At 36.6% G+C, this 19931-nt stretch overlaps 1 protein-coding gene across 4 annotated transcripts in view; it reads left to right on the plus strand.

Moving 5' to 3' along the window:
• Positions 1 to 19004, plus strand: part of copz2 (COPI coat complex subunit zeta 2) — a 23840-nt gene extending 4836 nt beyond the window's left edge. The window contains exons 3-12 of one of the 4 annotated variants that reach the window (XR_005233834.1): positions 4920 to 4988; positions 7020 to 7104; positions 7749 to 7840; positions 9158 to 9213; positions 11151 to 11228; positions 12110 to 12161; positions 12365 to 12473; positions 13950 to 13988; positions 15582 to 15614; positions 17883 to 19004. Coding sequence is in view for 2 of the 4 variants with exons in the window: in XM_017434434.3 (XP_017289923.1) it covers positions 4920 to 4988; positions 7020 to 7104; positions 7749 to 7840; positions 9158 to 9213; positions 11151 to 11228; positions 12110 to 12161; positions 13950 to 13988; positions 15582 to 15614; positions 17883 to 17930 (552 nt within the window). In the remaining 2 variants the exon portion in view is untranslated. The remainder of the gene's footprint in view (positions 1 to 4919; positions 4989 to 7019; positions 7105 to 7748; positions 7841 to 9157; positions 9214 to 11150; positions 11229 to 12109; positions 12162 to 12364; positions 12474 to 13949; positions 13989 to 15581; positions 15615 to 17882) is intronic. The other 3 variants (XR_001809043.3, XM_017434434.3, XM_017434437.3) reach the window with 3 other exon arrangements.
• The last annotated feature ends 927 nt before the right edge of the window (positions 19005 to 19931 follow it).

Here is a 19931-nt window from a genome sequence, read left to right on the forward strand (position 1 = left end):
GGGGGGGGGGGCAGAGAAGCGTGCAGGTGGTTTGTTGTATTACGGGATTATCTGTGGTGGACATTTCTCTAACTGTGGACGCGCAGGCCGGATCGGATCAGTGTTTGTGATGCATTCAAAGCCTGACTTAAATAGTTTTTTTAAAAAATTATTATTATTTTTTCAACCTGCTGGTGTAAAAATAGCAAGCCTGCATATTGCCAGGACTGCTCATTGGGACAGTTTCCTTTGGACCAGTTGCTCCCCAGCTGTCCTCCGCGCAGTCCGACTCTTGGACCAGCACAGACCCGGTTCTGTTGCACGGATCCTGCGCGTTTTCCATTCGGCGAGCGCAGCTCCGGCAGCAGGTCTGGGAGTTTCAGTACCTGCGCGTGCTGAGCAGACAGACATGTAGTGACGTGGAGAGCGGGGTAGGTGCCACGTCCACTGTTCTGCCTCGGCCGCCCTCGCTGCTGTCTGTCAGCTGTTCACCTCCGCGGCGTTTTACATCTGATCACAACATGTCTGAGTCTGTGATCAGCGCCACAGTTAGGCTGATTTACTGTGGGTCAAACAAAGCAGGAGGAAAAGTTACCCAGAGCAGTGTTACTTTGTGCTTGAAATGTTGCCACTTTTAGTGTTTTTGAATTAAAGTCCAAATGGTTGTTGTTTAAAAAAAAAAAGGTGAAAGCTATCTTTAGTGTGCAGTTAAGCAAATGTTTATTTTTCAGAAGCTTTAGTAACAGTAATCAAAATGCAACATTGAGGGGCACTTATTCAGGGGTGCCATTAAGGGGGGGCAGGGGGGCAGTGGTCTCCCCTAATAGATTAAAGGCCCCCTTACTGCCCCCACTTATTCAAACAATCTTCTCCTCCTGAGTCTCAAGCTTTTGTTTAGTGTACATTTTTATTTCCTCTAGCTATACAGAATTATTACAACCACATAACAACAAATAGTAGTTCAAATTATAAAAATAAAACCTAAAAACTAGTGTCTCTGAATAATGACCAGCGGTCTACATTAAACATGATAAAATATTAGAGTTCAGAAAGCTAATATCCTTGTGTCTTGATGCAGGGTCTCAGGAGGTTATATACATAATATATATATTGCGGCCACACTGGTTCTTGAGCCGCTGAGCAGCATGCCCGCACTAACCATTCCCATTTTACATTTCTGGCCAATCACACAATAGTCGACGCAAACCCAGAGCAGAAAAAAGTTCTGCCCAGACCTTGTGTCGAGAACGAGCTCTGGGGTCTCCTAGGAGAACAAAATGACGTCATTTTGGTTGAAATTCAATTTCAGTGTAAATGTCATTCCATAGCAGAAATAAATTATTCTAATCCTGTAGCTGGTGGAATGAGTCATTTCTATAGACCGATGAAAAGTGCCCCCCCTCGATGCACTGCCACTTTACTCCATAGCGTAAACAAGTCAAGCACTTCAGGAGTATGCACATTTTTAGCAGCCACCCTCGGCCGTTCCACTTTGATTCCACATTTGGTGTTATATTGTGACTTCCACTTGTGTCCACAGTGACAGGTTGGTAGGTGTTTCTGATGATTCTGCAGCCTTTCTGTCATCCCTTCTCCTGCCTGTGTCGCTAATTTGTTTGCGGTCAGAACAGATTTTAGTCAGCTTTACACAAATGCTAATGTAAATGATCGAAGTTCTGCTCTTGATGTGCTTCTTGCTCTTTCACTTTCAGTAAGCCTTTCGGTTGTGTGCGTTTCAGGTCCCTTTCTTGCTTTTTGCTCCTTTTCCTTTCCGGTTCACCACTCTTGTAGTCCATCTTTGTGCCTCTGTCTCTTTGTGGCTGCCTCTTTTCTAAAATTTTCTCTTTTATCCACCAAATCTATTTACGTATACATCAGACTGTGAACGGAAAATATTTTTTTTAACTAAAAACTTTTTCTTGATCTTTATATCTAAATTGTAAGTTGTCTATTGTAAAAAAAAAAAAACTAAAACAAAAAAACTAAAAGTCAAGCAGTTGGAAGCGTAGCAGACATAGTGTTTGAAATGCCCAGAGACTGCCTTGTTGGAGTGTTTGTATCCTGGTTGCAAAACTACCACAGTTCATGGTATTAAAACAAAACTCTGAACATATTTTTCATTTCCTTTTATTCAAAAAACAAAAAAATACAAATTTTATTACTTCTGCTACCTAAGTAAGATCACTCACTGCTTAATAATGATTATTTTATAGGTGTAATAGTAAAATAACAATATTATTTGTCATTAGTTGTAGTCTTTTTAATTTTATTGCACAGATATCAATGAGACGGAGAAAACAAGTGAACATGTTGGCGGTCAGTTAGTCAAGCTTCATTTATATATCACCTTTTATACAAATCAAATGCAATTTCAAGTGCTTTACAGCCACTGACAAAAACAATTAGAGAAAAGAGAAAAATAGTAATAATAATAGCAAGAGGCTTTCTAAAATAACTGATTGAAAGAAATAGCTATACTATAGGATAAAGCCTCCCTATATAATTGGTTTTTAGATTACATTTAAAAGTGTCATCAGTTTTTTTTTTGTTTTTTTAATTTATAACAGTTATTCACCATAATATTTAAGCTCAAGGCTAAAACAAATATTGAGATGTTTTTTTCTTTATTTAACACCAGAGTCAGCGGGCTGTTTCAAAACAGTTATGTATATATATTATTTTGTTGTTTGTTTGTTTCAACAGATTGTAATGGAGCCCCATACCGAGCCTACAGTAGCCTAACGTGCTAACTCTTGTAGCTTGTTACAACCATTTGTTTCGAAACAGTGTTACCTTGAAAAGAGAGATGAGCGTTGCTTCTCTGGTAGACAAGCAATGACTTTATCTGATGTACAACCAGTCAACATCTATTTTAACTGTGCATAAACGTTTAAGAGAATATTTACTAGTAGGTAAAAGTAGAGAAACAGATGCTAAAGCTAAATATAAGAGGAAACAGACCACATATGCAGAAGTAGATTTCAAAGACAAGGTTTTTGAAGGAATTGAGATCTCAGCATGGTTCTATGGAGAATAAATATTTTGAAAATAAATATAAAAGTTACACAAACCAAAGGACATGGCACACTATTCACGACTGAGCTAAATATTTTAGCATATGTATGATTAAGATAGCACAATGTGTGGAAGTAGTTTGATTGCAAAAAAAAAAGGATGCAAGAAACTAGAAAGAGTAAAAACAATAATGTAAATGCTGACTCAGCATCCACACAATAACCTAAAAAAAATGTAAAAGGACAACCAGTCAGGAAGACAGGAAGTCAAACACATTTTAAATAGAACTTTTTTTGTGCACATGATTGTGCTACATTTACTGTAGGTCAAAGTCTTTTTCTAATTTTTGGTTTAAATTTGTTCTCCTTAAAGTATTCAATGCCTTTCTTACTTTTGTTAGGTGTAAGGATGGATGGATTCATCTAAATTATCATGATTTTGGTTTTTTGGTACTGTATCTATCAGACTGACAGTGTTCTAAGTTTCTGGTCCAAGTTCTGTGATACACTCTGACTGTGAATCTTTGCTAGTCAGTGCATAACAGAACTTTGTCCCGGGTCTGAAAACTCTTCATTGGGACGGATGCATGGATGGAAGAGTAAATCTGCTCTTTATATGTGTGTGAAGGAGTAATGCATTTGTTTTTAGTCGATGTTTTTTCTACCTGTAGAAACTGGTCACAGGAAATGACCTCCATCTTAACCAAAGCTAGGGCTGGTGGCCATCTACTTGTGAGGTGAAAGGGCCGAACAGAAACAAAAACTAATATTTGGTCGTAAACCCATGCTGTCAACAACAAAGTGTGTGTGTTATGAAAACCCCCAACATTTGAGGTTCATCCACCTCATTCGGTGTGGTTCTGCTGTAGGACTGATAATGAGTACAACTTTCCATAAGATAGTGGTTCAGTTTCTTTTGGATGCAAAAACAAAAAAAACAAGAAGAATTTGGCTGCACAAACATAAATGCATAATTACTGGGTCTGTCTAATGGAATTTTAAAAGCCCCAGGTGTTAGGATTTGTTTTTTCCCTTCTCCCTAATAAAATCATCTGTTATTCGTGGGAGCATATGTGGAAAGAAATCTAAGGAGTTGCTTGATGTGCCATCATGTGTAGTCATGTCAAATGAGAGATCCAACTCCAGGTGGTTCACTGATGTCTGGATAATTGATTTGCAGTTCATCAGCCACTAACTGAGTTAACAAAATAGCTAAGGTCATGTCCACACTGCTCTTGATATTTTTAAAAAACAAGTTTCTGCTGAATTTGCACCTCCCAGAGTTTTTGGTAAGGTAAAACTGCACAAACTTTTAAAGTTGTATCCTTTAACTATTGGAGAGTAACTGGTGACCAAAAACTAGACTCAACATTGCAAGAAAAGTCAGATTTTTCAGTTGCAGTCTCATTGACCTTTAAGTGTTTGCAACCAAGTGACCAGTGAGCTGCGCACCCTTGTTTTGAACAGCCAGTTGTTGTTTTTTATTATTTTATTTTTTTTGCGTACACAGTTTCCTAAACTGTATTCTTGGCTGTGCGCATTATTTCATTGTCAGAATTGATCTTAATTAAATTACCTAAAGAAATGACCTTCTATCCCTAATCCCCCAACCTAACCCCAGGCCATTCACAAAGCTATCTACAACAGGTGAGGTCTTTATTCATTATGTTTCTACAGAAATCCACTTTAGAAGTTTAAAACGCTTTTATTTTGTGGGCTAAATGGAACAAACTCAGGTCCATAAAATGGCTCGTTTGTGAGGTCTTTAAAATATAAAATGAAGCAGGATTTACTTGGTTAGTAAAGTTTAAACCAAAGACTGAAGAGGATGAAAGTAACTGGACTGGTGGCATCACATTTGAAATGTTTCCTTGTGGTAACTCAACTAAACTAAGTTACTTAATGTCTTTTTGTGTGTTGTTGCAGGAACCTTCCCTATACACAGTTAAAGCTGTTTTTATACTTGATAATGATGGAAACAGACTTCTGTCAAAGGTAAGTTTTGAAATGTCTTTGCATATTTGAGCATTTTAGCTACAAAACAAGAAAACCTTTTAATTTGCTTAAAAAGGATAGTCTAGTCATTTTAAAAATGATGTTCTGTCAAATGGTTATCACTACCTTCCAGTTGTGACATCAGTCGTAGAGTGCAGTGTATGGAGAAAGAGACAAAAGTCTTCGTCCAGGCTAGAGTAATGGCAACTGTGTCAATATAAAACAACTCTCTCAAAACAACAAACCGGCGTGAAGGAATGCTACCTTAGCTAATGTTAAACCTCTAAACTTTAGCATGGCACCCTTTGTTCAGTTTGTCGCTATTTTCTCAACCGAACAACATCCATGTTACTACGCAAATATATGTCTGTGCTGAGCCTGCTGAATGTATCAGTCCGTGGGAGACGGGTAAACTTTCAGATTAACCAGACATGTTGAATACTGACCACTGATACATACACTATTTTGCCAACATGAAGGATTTCTTATAAAGCTTAGATACTTTCAGCTTCCTTTTTTTTCTGCTGTAACGAGACAGCAGAGTATAAAGGTAGTATCTCTCTGGGCTGCCACTGTTGGAAACTAGTTGGTGACTAAAAATTGCAAGAAAATAAATTGATTTTTGATTCCAGTCTGACTGAAATCTGAGTGTTTGTGACCAAGTGACAAGCAAGCTGTACTGCTACATTTGGCCTGACGGGTTTTTGAAAAAAAACTTCTTTTTTTTGTGCACATCATTTCATTGTCCATCTCTGCTCTTATTATACCCACCTTGGCTTGCTTTGTACCCACCTTAGCTGGTACTTTAATACTTGATTTATTCTCCTAGAATACACTTTTGAAATGGGCAGATTTGTACCAGTTTTTTTTAAATTATTTTTCATTGCATGGTTTTGAGACCTGGACATTCAGGGTTGTAATCTCCAATGTGTTGACATGGGTTTAAGATGGGTTTAGGATGCCTACGACCGATTTTATTTTGAAAAACAATTGGTCACACACATTTTGAACATATTTAAAATTCAGTTAACAAAACTAAGTTTATGTGACTCACACAAAGAAGTTGAGTATCCCGCAAACATTTTGAGACATTTTGGAGACTTTCTCATGAATATTGTTGGCCAACTAAACTTAGCACAAAAAGTAAGTTTTACAATTTATAGGGTATACCAGTGGTGTCCAATCCTGGTCCTGGAGGGTCACTGTCCTGCATGTTTTAGGTGTTTCTCTGCTTTGACACACCTGATTTGAGTGACTGAGTGGCTGATGGGCTTCTGCAGAACTTGAAGAGCTGCTGAAGAGCAGAGAAACACCTAAAACATGCACGATAGTGGCCCTCCAGGACCAGGGTTGAACACAGCTAGGGTAGACTGTTCATAGCAGACACCAACTTGCCACTGTAGCAGGGTCCATACTCACTGCTAGAAGTCAGACACCTGATTGTCAGCACATGGGCAGTTTCGCCTTCGCAGAGAAGATTTGGGAAGTTTTTCATGGCACAACCCACATATTCAAGTGTCCTGCTCAGCTCACAGATCAATTTTCCTTACAAATGTGGCACCGTTTAGTAAATAAACAGGCTTTCCAACAGTATAGGATCAACCAAACACAAGTTTTCTTGCAGTTTGTATTATATTTAGTTGCCAAAAGTCATAGCAGAGTGAGATGCTACCTTAAAGCTATATTGGCTGTCAAAATACGCAAATGTTTTTAGTTTGAATTTTTTGCATATGTGTGTCATTTATACTAGATTATTATAGAAAACGGTCAGGAATTAGTCTACATAATTCTAAAATCATATGTATTGACCTGTGTAGAAACGTGGGTGAAACTAACAGACTTCACCTAATTCACTTTGTTTTTTCTAATAATCATCTCATCTCCTTGCTTTTGTCTCCTGCAATTATAAATGATACACAGCAGAACAAAACTGTATAACATATACCATAATGTTTTTTGTTTCTTCTCTCTTATCCCAAAGGGAGTGACACTGCTCAAGCTAAATTCCATCCAATTTTGTCTTTTTTTTAGTACTATGACCCTGAGTTTTACCCATCAATGAAGGAGCAGAAAAACTTTGAGAGCAACGTTTTCAGCAAAACACACAAAGCAGACAGTGAGTTACCTTCTCCTCTTTCTTTCTACTCCTTTTCCTGTAGGGCGCACTCGCTCACATTTCTATTGTCTGCTTTTGCACTTTCTTCTGTCATTGGCCTAAAGCAGTTTGTACTTTTGACTGGTTTCACTGTGGAACCCAACCTTTCCACAGTCTTGTAACTGTGGTGACTTTGGACGCGTTTAAGCACATTTCTGTTCATGATCAGAGAAATCTGATCGACACCCTCTTCTGTTTGTTTGTTTTTTGTAAGATTCACATAGGTGATACCCAATCCATCCCTCTGGCTTCTCATCACCACCCAGTATCTTTTTTTCCCCTCCTTTTGTTATAAACTCCTCCTTCATACCTCCTTTTCTATAGTTCTTTTTTTCTCTCCTTTTATACCGAACTCCCCTCTCCTTTTCCTATCATGTAGTTCACCTATTCATACAGCTCTTTGCTCTGCCAGTTTCTATCCTTCTCTCCCATGTCTGTTTCTTTCCTACCACATTTCTCTTCTTTCATCCAGTCTGTCTTCTTCCCTGTATATATTTTCAGTTGTTATATGCAACTTATTGAAAGATAGGCTTCTGTCTAAAGAAAATATATTAAACCAATAATGTCATGATGATTCTAACCCATTGCTCTTTTTATTTCTGTAGATGAGATTGCTTTCTTGGAAGGAATGACCATCGTGTATAAGAGCAGTATAGATCTTTTCTTCTATGTAGTGGGAAGTGCTCAAGAAAATGAGGTATAGTGAATCAAGCTTTATTTCCTATGTAAAAAAAATAAACAAAACAAAACAAAGTACGGAATCAGAATTTAACTACAAAATGCTTTTATTTGGAGCCTTACAGGAATGTTCACTCATTTTTAGTTTTATTAGCTTTCACCCAAACATCACAAGTAGTGTGTGAGGAACTATATAAAAAACTATATACCTTTATCAAGTTCTGTATAAGTCATTATTAAAAAGTCTTCATTGTGATTCATTTTGCCAGCATGGGTCACATATGATAGCCTTGAGCAAAAATATCCTGGTTTTCACAGTATTAAAAGTATCTTGTTGATACAAGATACTTTTAAATAAAATTAAAATACTTTCAATTTAAATACTCTAAATTGTTGACCATCCACAGGGCAAAGCCCAGTGTGAAACGAAAAGGTGCGAGGCGATCAGCCAAGATTAAATGTCAACTAGAGTTTATATAGATTGTTTAGAGACTCAAGTCAAGTATTAATGTGAGTTTTCTTCAACAGTGGTTTTCTCTTTGCCACTCCCATAAAGCTCAGACTGGTCAAGAACCGGGCAACAGTTGTTGTATGTACAGTCTCTCCCATCTCACCTGCTGAAGCTTGGACCTCCTTCAGAGTGCTCACAGGTGTCTTGGTGGTCTGTCTCACTATTCTCCTTCTTCAAGGTCACTCAGTTTGGGAAGACTGCCTACTCTTAGTAGATTTACACATGTCCCATAATCCTTCCATCTCCTGATGATGGATTTAACAGAACTACTGGGGATGTTTAGGGCCTTGGTAGTCCTTTTGTATCCATCCCCTGACTTGTACTTTTTAATAACCTTTTCTTTGAATTGAATTAGAACAGTCTTTTTAAAGGGGTAAATATTTATGCAATTTCTTATTTTACATCAAATATTTTTGTTTAACTGATATTACTCTGTAGAAATGTAGATTCACTTTGACACTGAAGATTTTTTTTAATTTCTTTTGTAAAGAACCCACTTTATAGTGGTCATGACTGATTTATGACAGCAATAAAAGCAGAATATATATATATATATATATATATATATATATATATATATATGCCTATACAGTGATCACTTTCTGAGAGTTTCATAAAATTACGTCCACTGATTCATCAGATATTTTGCTAACGCTACAGACAGATGAACACACACACACACACATTGCTTTCTGTTTGCTCTATTCATATTTCAGTGCTGTGTTAGCCACGTTACATGGTAACCATATAAGCTTTACAAAACAGGGTATTGTTGCTTTGAAAAACTCTTCCTTTGAAATGATTTTTTTTATTTATTTATTTTAGCTGATGCTGATGTCGGTACTTAACTGTCTGTTCGACTCCCTGACTCACATCCTCAGGTACGTTTTGTAACTGAATCTGTTGAAAAACTGAAAGCAGAACTAACTTTACTCAGAAATAAACAATTCATTACTAAAAAAAATCCAAGAAACAATCCCAGGGTTTAAGTCCAGACTTTTTTCCATGTAAATGTCTTAGTTTTAGTATATTAGCTTTAACCATTTTTTAATTTTATTTTTTATTCAGCCAGTTTTAGAACTCAGAGATGAGTTTTGTGTGCACATCAGGTGGGTATTTCCTGCTTTGCTAGCTAAATTGAGCTAAAAGTCAGTTTTCGGTGTTACAAAAGAGAATCCCAAAGGGATCTCAAAAGCTAGATCGCTACGGTAACAGTCAGGTAATAAGTTTCATTTGTCAGTAATGAGGTCAGTTCATTCACTGATTCTGTTCTTAATGATATCACAGACAGAAATTCTGACAAAAAAATTCATGTCATCATAGTGCTGTTTCTTCTTGCATAACAGATTGTCAAATATGAAATTTAAAATTAGAAACATGAAAATTATAAACCAAAAAGTTGTGACTCGATCTGGACTAGCTATGACCGTGGTAACGGTTGCTCAGCGTGGACAAATTTGGCGAAACCCATGAGAAACACCAGCCCTCTTTGGAGCTCTGTAACCCAGGATAGCCATCATTCAAAGTTTAAACAGGTCACAGAAAGTTGGACTTTACACGTCTGAACTAGTATTTTGATGTATTTTATGGGTTCTATACAATCACTGTTTAAGGTTTATGATTTTTACAGATTTTTTCACAGAATATTTAACTGACAGTCAATGGTGTCAGAATCTTTTGAAAGAATCTTGCCTAGAATCTTTTGCAAACAAACTCTATACATCAAAATGTCTGCATTTTTCCTTTACTCTTCAGTTTATTTCGGTCTGCCTCATTAACTTAGCAGTCAGGTAGTGACAGACACTGGTGTGTGGTTACCATGGTGACCATAATGGGTCATTGGCAGCAGCTTTAACATTTCCTTTTGATCATGGTTTTCTTTACCCTTTTTTAATGCAGTTTATTAATCAAAGTGTAGGGTTTTTTTTAGCTTAGATTATTACAAATCAATGCTGGAGTTGTGGACAGTCTCTGCATTGACATCTTTCAACATTTCATGAGAAATTTTCTAGTCTTCTAGTGTACTATTTATTTTGTTTCTATTGTTTCTGCTTTCTTCTACATTCTTCTTCAGCATACCTTCAGCTGTTTCAGCCAATTCAAGTATTAAAACGTTCAGGACACTACGGCTATGTTCTGTTGGTCTTTGGAACTTATATTTTTTTAGTTATTTACCTTTATTTGAATTTTCTTTCCTCATCAAAATGCATTGAGATCTCTCTTTTCTTGAAAAAATTTGTGGTCTTCAAAATTTTTTGCATACTTGCTTCATTTTTAGCTTTAGCTTCTGTTCTGCTAGTTTTAGCTTTTAGCTACTATTTTGCTAATTTTAGCATCTAATTACTGTTTTGCTCATTTTAGCTTTTAGCTACTGTTCTGCTATTTTGATTTTTAGCTTTTGTTAATTGTAGCTTTTTGTTCTGATTGTTTAATCTTTAGGAATTCAGTTGTATCTTCAAAAAATATGAGCAGTCATTCAGTGCTCCGCTGTCCTTCTAGTTCGAAGTTGTTATTCTTAAAAGAAATAATATTGTTGTAATATGTAGTATTAATAAATGTTTATTTTATCAGTTGTGGATTACAGTAAAAATCCAAAAATAAAATAAATAAATAATCAGTTTGTCTGAATTATGAAACCTTAATTTGAATTTCTTGTGTGTGTGTGTGTATGTGAGTGAGTTTTTATGCTTTAATTTGTTTATGGTTCCTTAAATTATGTGGGCTGTTCTTACATTTAAGTCAAATTTCTGAACAAACACTAAATTGGTATTTAACATATCTGTGCCTTGTGTGACTAATATTTTCATTTATCTTTCAGAAAAAATGTGGAGCGGAGGTGTTTACTGGACAACATGGAAGGAGTGTTCCTAGTAGTGGATGAAATCATTGACGGGGGGTAAGCATAAACAACAAATGTACATTCAGATCTTAAGGTTTGAGGGGTTTTTGTTCTGATCAACATGTTATATATGTAACTATTTCATCTTTATTTCTCGTTGGTGTAGTAGTAGCTTAAAGTTCCAAAATATATTCTGAGTGCTAAATCTTGACATAATATTCATATTTGAAACTTTGGAGTCATCTGTGTCTGCCTGTTAGTAAAAGATCGAGTGACCTACTAGACAGTTTCTAATGAGACTCTCAGTAAATAATCATACAATGTAATTGTTTATAACTCAGCCAGTTTTACAGATATTGAGCTAAAATTTATTGTCATTGTAGCTGAGCATCATCCTTACCATGCTCTGAGTGGTACACATTGGGCTTTATTTTCACTTAAAGTTGTAATATTAACTGTTGACATCAATCCTGTTTGTCTAATAGCAAAATATCATATGAACTACTAGGCAGACTTTAGTGAAACTCTCAGAAAGTAATCATTTGCTGTACATGGACAACCCGTTAACATGTGGAGTCAACCCAAACAAGGATCATCACCACAGCTTATCAAAATTAGCCATCAGTATAATGACTATAACTCAGTATGTTTTACAGATACTAGCTAAAAGTTTGGTGTTGTGTTAGCTGCCACCCATTCACAACACATATTCAAGCCACACTTTGCAAGATTTCATAATACTGCATGAGATCTCACATCATAGTTAGTTTAAAACTCCAGCTTGAAAGGCAGTGGATGATATGCATTCCTTTCAAGGAACCCTCAGCCTTTCATTTAATTCTATAAAATCTCCAGAAGACAGATTCATCAATAACCCAAAACCACCCTGTGCAAAACTTTTTCCTGATTGGTTGCTTTTTTTTTTTTTTTGTTGCCAGGGTGATTTTGGAGAGTGACCCCCAGCAGGTCCTACAGAAAGTCAACTACAGGGTATGATGACTGTCAATCAATCCTGTGAACCAATTATATCTATGAAAACGTGATGCAACTCATCAAGAAATGCAAACGTTGAACACAGCTGTTCAGCTTGTTTTTGAATGAATCTGTTGAAACCCACTGTGGTCTCCTCTTTTACCTGCCTCACCTTTCTGTCTCTTCTTCTCCCCTGTCTGTCCTCCTCTGATTGGTGTCAGCTTATGTCGGAGCCAGCCTATGGCTTCGTCCTGTTTGATTACATCACCGGTAACCTAGAGGCACAAACAGATAGGAGCCAGCTGCTGTAGACAGTCAGACAAACCAAGGGTGAGAGAGGGAAGAGAGACTAACGGAATGAGTGAGAGAGAGAGAGCTAAACAGTGAGTGGACTGAGGGTCAATGGATGAGTCAGATGATGGACGTGCACGATGGGAGAGCATGCAGACTGATATTAGAGACCTCTGTTAAATGTTATACCTGCTGAAATAGAAATGCACTGGAGTAGCCACCGACTGCACTACGCAAGATCCATCTCCGCCATCTTAATAGGTGGATCACACACAGGTTGATGTTTACATGTGGAAGCCATACTTTGAACGCCCTGTGCGTGCTGTGTGCTGCGTCATCAGTCCAAAGCTGCGTAGAAATAGCCTTATTAAACCTAAATAAATGCATATCATGCATACTGTGAAAGCAGGTGAAAAGAGCAGGCTGCAACAAGCCTCCCACCAAGGCTGGTCAAATGTTAACAGCAGCAAAACACCGGTGCTACGTGACAAAATGATCGTATGCTGGAATCATTCAAGCAAGAACAGTACAAACAGTAACTACTCTAAGTAATTAAGTACTTTACATGTCTACTTAGTCTACCCAGAGCTCTGCTACTAGTGTCTGTACTTAAATTCACTTAGACTAAAAGCTTACAATTACATACTGTCAAACTTTCCTCATAAATCTGAAAATATTTTCTTATATGCATGCACTTCAGTATTAAGACATGGATAACTACGCTTTTGTCTAGCCTATCCACTAATTTGCTATTATTTAGCTTAATATAAAGATTGTACCCATAGAAAATGTGAAACAGGTTTGTAGACTAATAGCAGTTTTTTCAGAAAATATATTGCTAAAATTAATAAGCTAGTTAGTAAGCTAGTTTTTGCTCAGTCCCTCCTATTACAGTATTATAGGAGTCTAGTCTAAAGAGAGTGACATTCCCCTGGTATAATCATACGGTGTATTAGGCAAGCATTTCCAAAGAAAAACAATACAAAGGGAATACCAATTTCTTTGAAGTTTGGGTTCTGATAATTATAATAATTAATAGCAAAACATAGGGATTCTTACTTGAGTTTAGGTTTTGTCCTTCAGATATCTATGATCTGCTGCCATGCTGGCAGAACATCCATGTCGCATCTACCAAGATGGCGGCACAAATCCTCCTCATGTTAGCGTAGACCAGGTTGTGTTTGGCCATTCCACTGTAGCTCTGTTTCAGTGGTTACACCCTCTAATGGCTCTAAATAGATATTTGGCTTCATTTGGGGTTATTTTCAGAACATCATGTTCATTAATCTAACAAAAAAACTTACTGAGTTTCTAACAGGCATTTCTAACAACCACACGATGAGCAGAAGGCCCAAAAACTCCAGGATGATTTTGTGCTTAACAGTAAATGATGTTGGCGTGTTGCTCATTTAACGCATGTGCTGCTGTTTCCTAATGCATTGTGTGCCCGAAGTGTTTCTCCTTTGCATTTTTCCTCTGAAACACACATTAATGGGTATTTTTTTTCCTTAACAGGCTGATGAGAACCCATTAACTGAACAAAGTGTGACTCAGGTAAGACACACACACAACTGCTAATGTAGCAGCTGCAGGTTTGTCTGATACCATGTGATAATGTGCAATTCAACACAACCCCATATCGGTCTGTCGTGAATTACCCAAAATTACTTATTTTATGATAAGAAGGGATGAATTATTGTAGTTTTAATCAAACCTTGTTAATGACATTCTGTGCAATGTGTTCAGGATGACTCTCAGTGACTACCACACCAAATCTTAGCTTAATATGTGTAAAACTGACTGAGTTTAGCCATCTTTGTGTTTGCTAACCTCAGGCGCCTGTGGCAGCCATCTTGAACTGGGTTGACTCCAAAGGTTAATCAGCTGTAGATGTGTGTCCAGTGATTACTTTCTAAGAGTTTCATTAAAATCTGTCCAGTGTTTCATGAGAAGTTTTGCTTACAGACATTGTTGACTGTAATAGTTAAAGACAGTTTTAAGCAACGATGTTGTAAAATGTGTAGCCCTCAGAATATATATTTGAGATGACTGACTGATATACAATACATTTTTTCTATGTTATGGCCAGTGTGTATTTTTCATTTAACAATAATTGCTTTGCTTAAATAAATGTATATTTAACAATCCTTAGAGGGACCTGAACCTTTAAAAATAACATAAAAGAGCATTCTCACCTTAAAAACTAAATTATGGGCTTCAGTAAGCTAGTTTTAGGTGTTGCTGCTGCTTTTTTATCTTCCTACTGGAAGATTGGTTAAGAGTGTGCAGACGTGGCCAACTGACGATTTTTATTTTGTTTTTTCTTCTATCTTTTTTTTTTTTCTTTTTACGAGGCCAATATTTGCCAATTAAAATTGCTCAACCAATTAAACGGCCTTTCTCTACTACACATGATTAAGTTTTGGAGTCAACCTAATTCAAGATGACCACAACAGCTAACTGACCTGAGTCAGCACAAAATAGGCTGTAACTCAGTCAGTTTTACAGATATTAAGGTCAAATTTGATGTGATAGTAGCTGAGAGACATCCTCAACACAAACTTCAAGTACTAATAGGCTGCACAATTCTAGTCTTTTAATTACCAAAGGACCAAGAAGGTTATGTTTTCAGTAGTGTTGGTTTGTCTTTTAGCAAGATTATTTAAAAACTAATGAACAGATTTGGATGAAATTTTTAAGGGAAATTTTAGGGTTGTCTCAAAAAACAAGTGATTAAATTTTGGTGGTGATCCAATTCACGATCTGGATCCTATAAATTTTTTTTAATGGCCCCCTCATGGCCTTGGTGGAGGTTTGTGCTCTCAGAGTGCTTTTAGTTTTTCTCCTACATTCTGCTGAGTCAGAACTCAACACTTATCCATCCGTGAAGCTCTTCACCAGTCAAAGCTGACTGTCTGCTCATGCATCGAGCATCGGGCTAACACATTGATTATACAAATAGGCTTACATCAATGTGTTTTTGATGTAATAAGGGCTGATTTGTCCAAATGGCCGCAGCTCTTTAACAAATATACTCCTATTCTGTCCTCTTTGCTTAGCAAACATTTGCATGACATGTTTCTAGCTGGACTTTGTTTCTGTGTGAACTCTTAAGTTTCTGTTTGTCTGCTGCTTTAACCCTAACAGCACCTAACAGAGAAACTGGCTCTAACTACTAATGTAAGTCTCTTCTAACCTCTCAACACACCAATATTATCACTCTATAAAGCTTTTTTTCTTTTGTAACACTCCACACTATACTCTGTAGCCATTCTGTAGTGTAGAGCAGAGATTTCCAACCCCAGTCCTCGAGGAACACAATCCTGCATCTTTTACTTATTTCCCTGCTTTGACACACCTGATTTGAATGAGTGAGTGATTATCAGGCTTCTGCAGACATTGGAGACCTGCTGAAGAGCAAAGAAACAATGAAAACATGCAGGATAGTGTTCCTCGAGGACCAGGGTTGGGAACCATTGGTGTAGGGCACATGTGTCAAACTATGTTCCTCGGGGTCCTCTCTCTTGCATGTTTTAGATGTGTTCTTGCTTTAAAACACCTGGTTTAAATGAATGACTTGTGGACGTGCTTCTGGAAGACTTGTTGATTTGGTAAGGAGGTAATTAAACCATTTGAATCAGGTGTGTTTGAACAGAAGAAACTAAAACCTCCAGGACAGTGAGGACCTTTGAGGCCTAGAATTTGACACCCGTGGTGTAGAGGTAAAATGATGGTGCTATAAATGCAGTTTCTTGGAGGAAACTCAAAGTTCAGAACTGCCTTTTACCCAAACAGTTGCTGCCATAATATCTACAGGCATGTGACTTACTGTACAGCTAACAGAGGTGTCACAGTTAGCCATGTTTCCACCACACAAGCCTCTTATCACTTGAGGTGCTGACAGATTCGACTGCATTTGACAGAATGTTTTTTTTTTTTTTACCTGGGAGTGTTAAATAGGCACCTTGCACCATCTGCTGACAGAATTTGGAACAACATCCTCGCTGATTAACTCAATTTGGACATGAGGATACACTGAATTTAAATGGAAGAATTAGCATTTGACTGTAGAAAATATCAAAATATGTTTTCCTGTCACTGATGTGATGAAAGCCAGATGTCCTGCTGCATTTAACCAGCTGAATTGATGTGGATGTTCAACATGGTTAACTTGCCTTAACACTTCAGGGAAGTGCTCATAGAGTGCCCTGAAAATTCTTCGTACTCCTTAAACATTTTCACATTTTGTCACGTTACAACCATAAACTTCGAAGTGTTTTACTGGGGTTTTATGAGACAGACCAGCACAAAGTATCAGATAATTGTGAAGTGGAAGAAAAATGTTTCATGGTTTTCAAAATATTTTTACAAATAAAAATCTGAAAAGTGTGGTGTGCATTTATATTCATCTCCCCTGAGTCAGTGCTTTGTAGGACCGCCTTTCACTGCAGTTCCAGCTGAAAGTCTTTTGAGGTTTGATTCTATTAACTTTGCACATCTAGAGACTGACATTTCTGCCCATTCTTCTTTGTAAAACAGCTAAAACTCAGTCAGATTGGATTGAGAGTGTCTGTGAACAGCAGTTTTTAAGTCTTGCCACAAATTCTCAGTCAGATTTAGTTCTGGACTCTGACTGGTCCATTCTAACTCATGAATGTGTTTTGATCTGACCCATTGCATTATTTGTAATACATTTTTGAAAACCATAAATCATTTTCCATCCACTTCACAATTATGTGCCAGTTTGTGTGAGTTTGTCACATAAAATCCCAGTCAAATAAAAAAAGTCTGTGGCTGTAACATGACAAAATGTGGAAAAGTTCAGGGTGTATGATGACATACTGCATGCTTTCTTGTTTGTATCCTTAAAAAAATAACAACAGTGTTCTTGTTAGCAAGAACATTCAAAGTTATTATGACTGTATAAAAAATAAATAATAAGAATGACGGTTATTGAAGGTGAGCCAATAGTTGTCCTGTTGTCACTTCATTATGAAAGAAATAATTTTATCTTGTACATACCTATATTTGTCCTTCTATGGCAGCAGTTTTCAACTGAGGTTAAAGATGTGAAAAGTGTTTCAGATGCATAAAAAGAGGATATTTTTTAAAATACAACTGACTATTGAGTCATATGCGATCCTGATTTGTTCCAACATGGAGGCTTGAAGGGGCTCTGGCTCTGTATTCATCCTGACCTCTGCTGGTGGAAGTGTGGTACTACACTACTCCAGTTTTCTACGTTTCAAATCAAAGGCAGTTTTCAGTGAAAGACATTAACATTACTTTGTTCAAGATTTTAGGAGTTGATTCACACTAGAAAGGAGCTGTTGCGTGAATATAATCTTTACAGCTACCGGTTTCCACATTCATTTTAAACTTCAACACTTTCTGTAACTACTTGCATTCGTAACTTCATAAATTAACCACTTGATTTCTGTTTTTCAGGTTTTGCAGTCGGCTAAAGAACAGATCAAATGGTCCATACTGAAATGACTCAGGAGGGAAAACGAATGGTGTTGTCTTGAAAGCTATATGAGTTATATATACTTTTTTTTTTTTAACTTATTTTCAAAGCTGGGTTACCACATTTTGGTTCACTCACAAAGCAATTAATTTACAAGTAAAGAGACTTTTTGATGGTATTTTGTTACACTGTGTGTGAAATGTAGTCAGCTTATTTGGTTTGGGAGTTATATTACCCGTGTGAAGGGGTCACAAAGCAGACAGACTGGTGCCGGTGTCAAAAAGTGTCCAAAAGGATAATTGTCAGCTAAAGTGAAGAAAAAATAAAAGCTAAAAGTTGCAAGTTAAATTCAGTCGGTTACACAAATTATCCACTTTGTTTTACCAAAAATCAGAATCAAGCTGTTTTACTTGTTATTAACATTCTGACGTTTTTAAACACAATCGATTCACATCCACCAAAACAAAAACTTACAAATGCAAAAACTAAGCTTTTCTCCTGTAAACATTCACTGTGGGTGAATTATTTGTACTTGGATAATTGTGTGCAAAACCATAAATACACTGAACTAAACAGAAGTGGATCTTGACATTTTGATCTGATAGTGTGTGAAATTGAAATTGTTTTGACATTTGTGCATCATTTTGCTCTTTCTCAAAGAAAATGACAACGATCTGATTGTTCCTATGACCTCGTTAATCATATTATATGAAACCTGCTCAGATTCTGCAAAGAGAAATGCTTTAATATGACGCTTCATGACACTAAGCACATTGGTTTACAGTCTGTAGAGGAGGAAATACTGTTTGCACTGAGTAAAGGTGCAAAAATCTTGTTAGTTTTTCTGTTAGTGTGTGTGTAAATAGATTACTGAAGTCAACATGGATTTAAAGAAGGTAAAAAAAACTACACATTTGTGGTCAGAGTTACAAAAATATTGAATATTTTGCAGTGAGAATTATAGATTAAAGTAGATATACAATATTTTCTAAGCTAAAATTATTACAAAAAAAATTCGCCAAAGACTATTTTGTTGTTATATTTGTAAGTTACTGAAATAACTGAACTTTGTGAGACTAATATTAAAACTAAATATTTCCTGACTTCAGTGTCCTCGATTGTTTCATTAGTAGTACTATTGTACAATTTTATTTATTTTTCTTTTAAATGTTTGGGTTTTTTTTTTTTTTTTTTTTTTTGACACTTGGAGTATGAGGCAAAAATGTCAAGAAAACCCCCTCAGCCAATCAAAATGAAGAGTTGGGCCTCCTGAATATTAATGAACAATGTAAAGTCATTAAGGAAATGGGTGTGGTCAGTGTTGTTATTGGTGGAAATCCTGTGATGTCAGCTACCACGTTTTGTAGCCCTTAAGCCAATAATTCGTTCTTCTTTTATTTCCCAGTTATTTGATTGGCTGGTAGCTTCTCCCTCATGCAGCTGATGGAGAGAAAATTGGTAAAAAGTGTTGAATTGAAGGCACAAAAAAGAAGAAAGAACAGACACATTTTCAGAAAAATTATTTTCTTGAGCTAAAAAGTATATAAATTAATTAAACAAATGCATATAAGTTGGTTAATAAATGTGATATGATGTAATTGGCATTATTTTAAGTATTATAAGTGTTAAGATATTATCAGCAATAATAACAATAATGACAAAATGAGTATACTTTTTGCATCAGTGTTTTTATGTTACATATTTTCTTAGTATTTTAAACTTCAAACATATATATATATATATATATATATATATATATATATATATATATATATATATATATACATGGACCCAGTTGAGAGACTCTATCCAAGTGAACCCCACCCACATCTAAGCCTTTCCCTCAGCAACAACCAGACCTTTAGCTTGCTTTCCCTCATCTGCCTCCGGAGTGTTACCAGCTAACAAGGCTTGATAGGACTCTTTCTTCAGCTTGATGGTGTCCCTCATTCATGATGGCCACCACGAGAGGCACCAACAACCTTGCTCATTGCAGTTGCCGCAACAATGGAAGCAAAACACTTGCCCCT

The sequence above is a fragment of the Kryptolebias marmoratus genome, linkage group LG12, assembly GCF_001649575.2.
Source record: "Kryptolebias marmoratus isolate JLee-2015 linkage group LG12, ASM164957v2, whole genome shotgun sequence".
Classification (NCBI taxonomy): domain Eukaryota; kingdom Metazoa; phylum Chordata; class Actinopteri; order Cyprinodontiformes; family Rivulidae; genus Kryptolebias; species Kryptolebias marmoratus.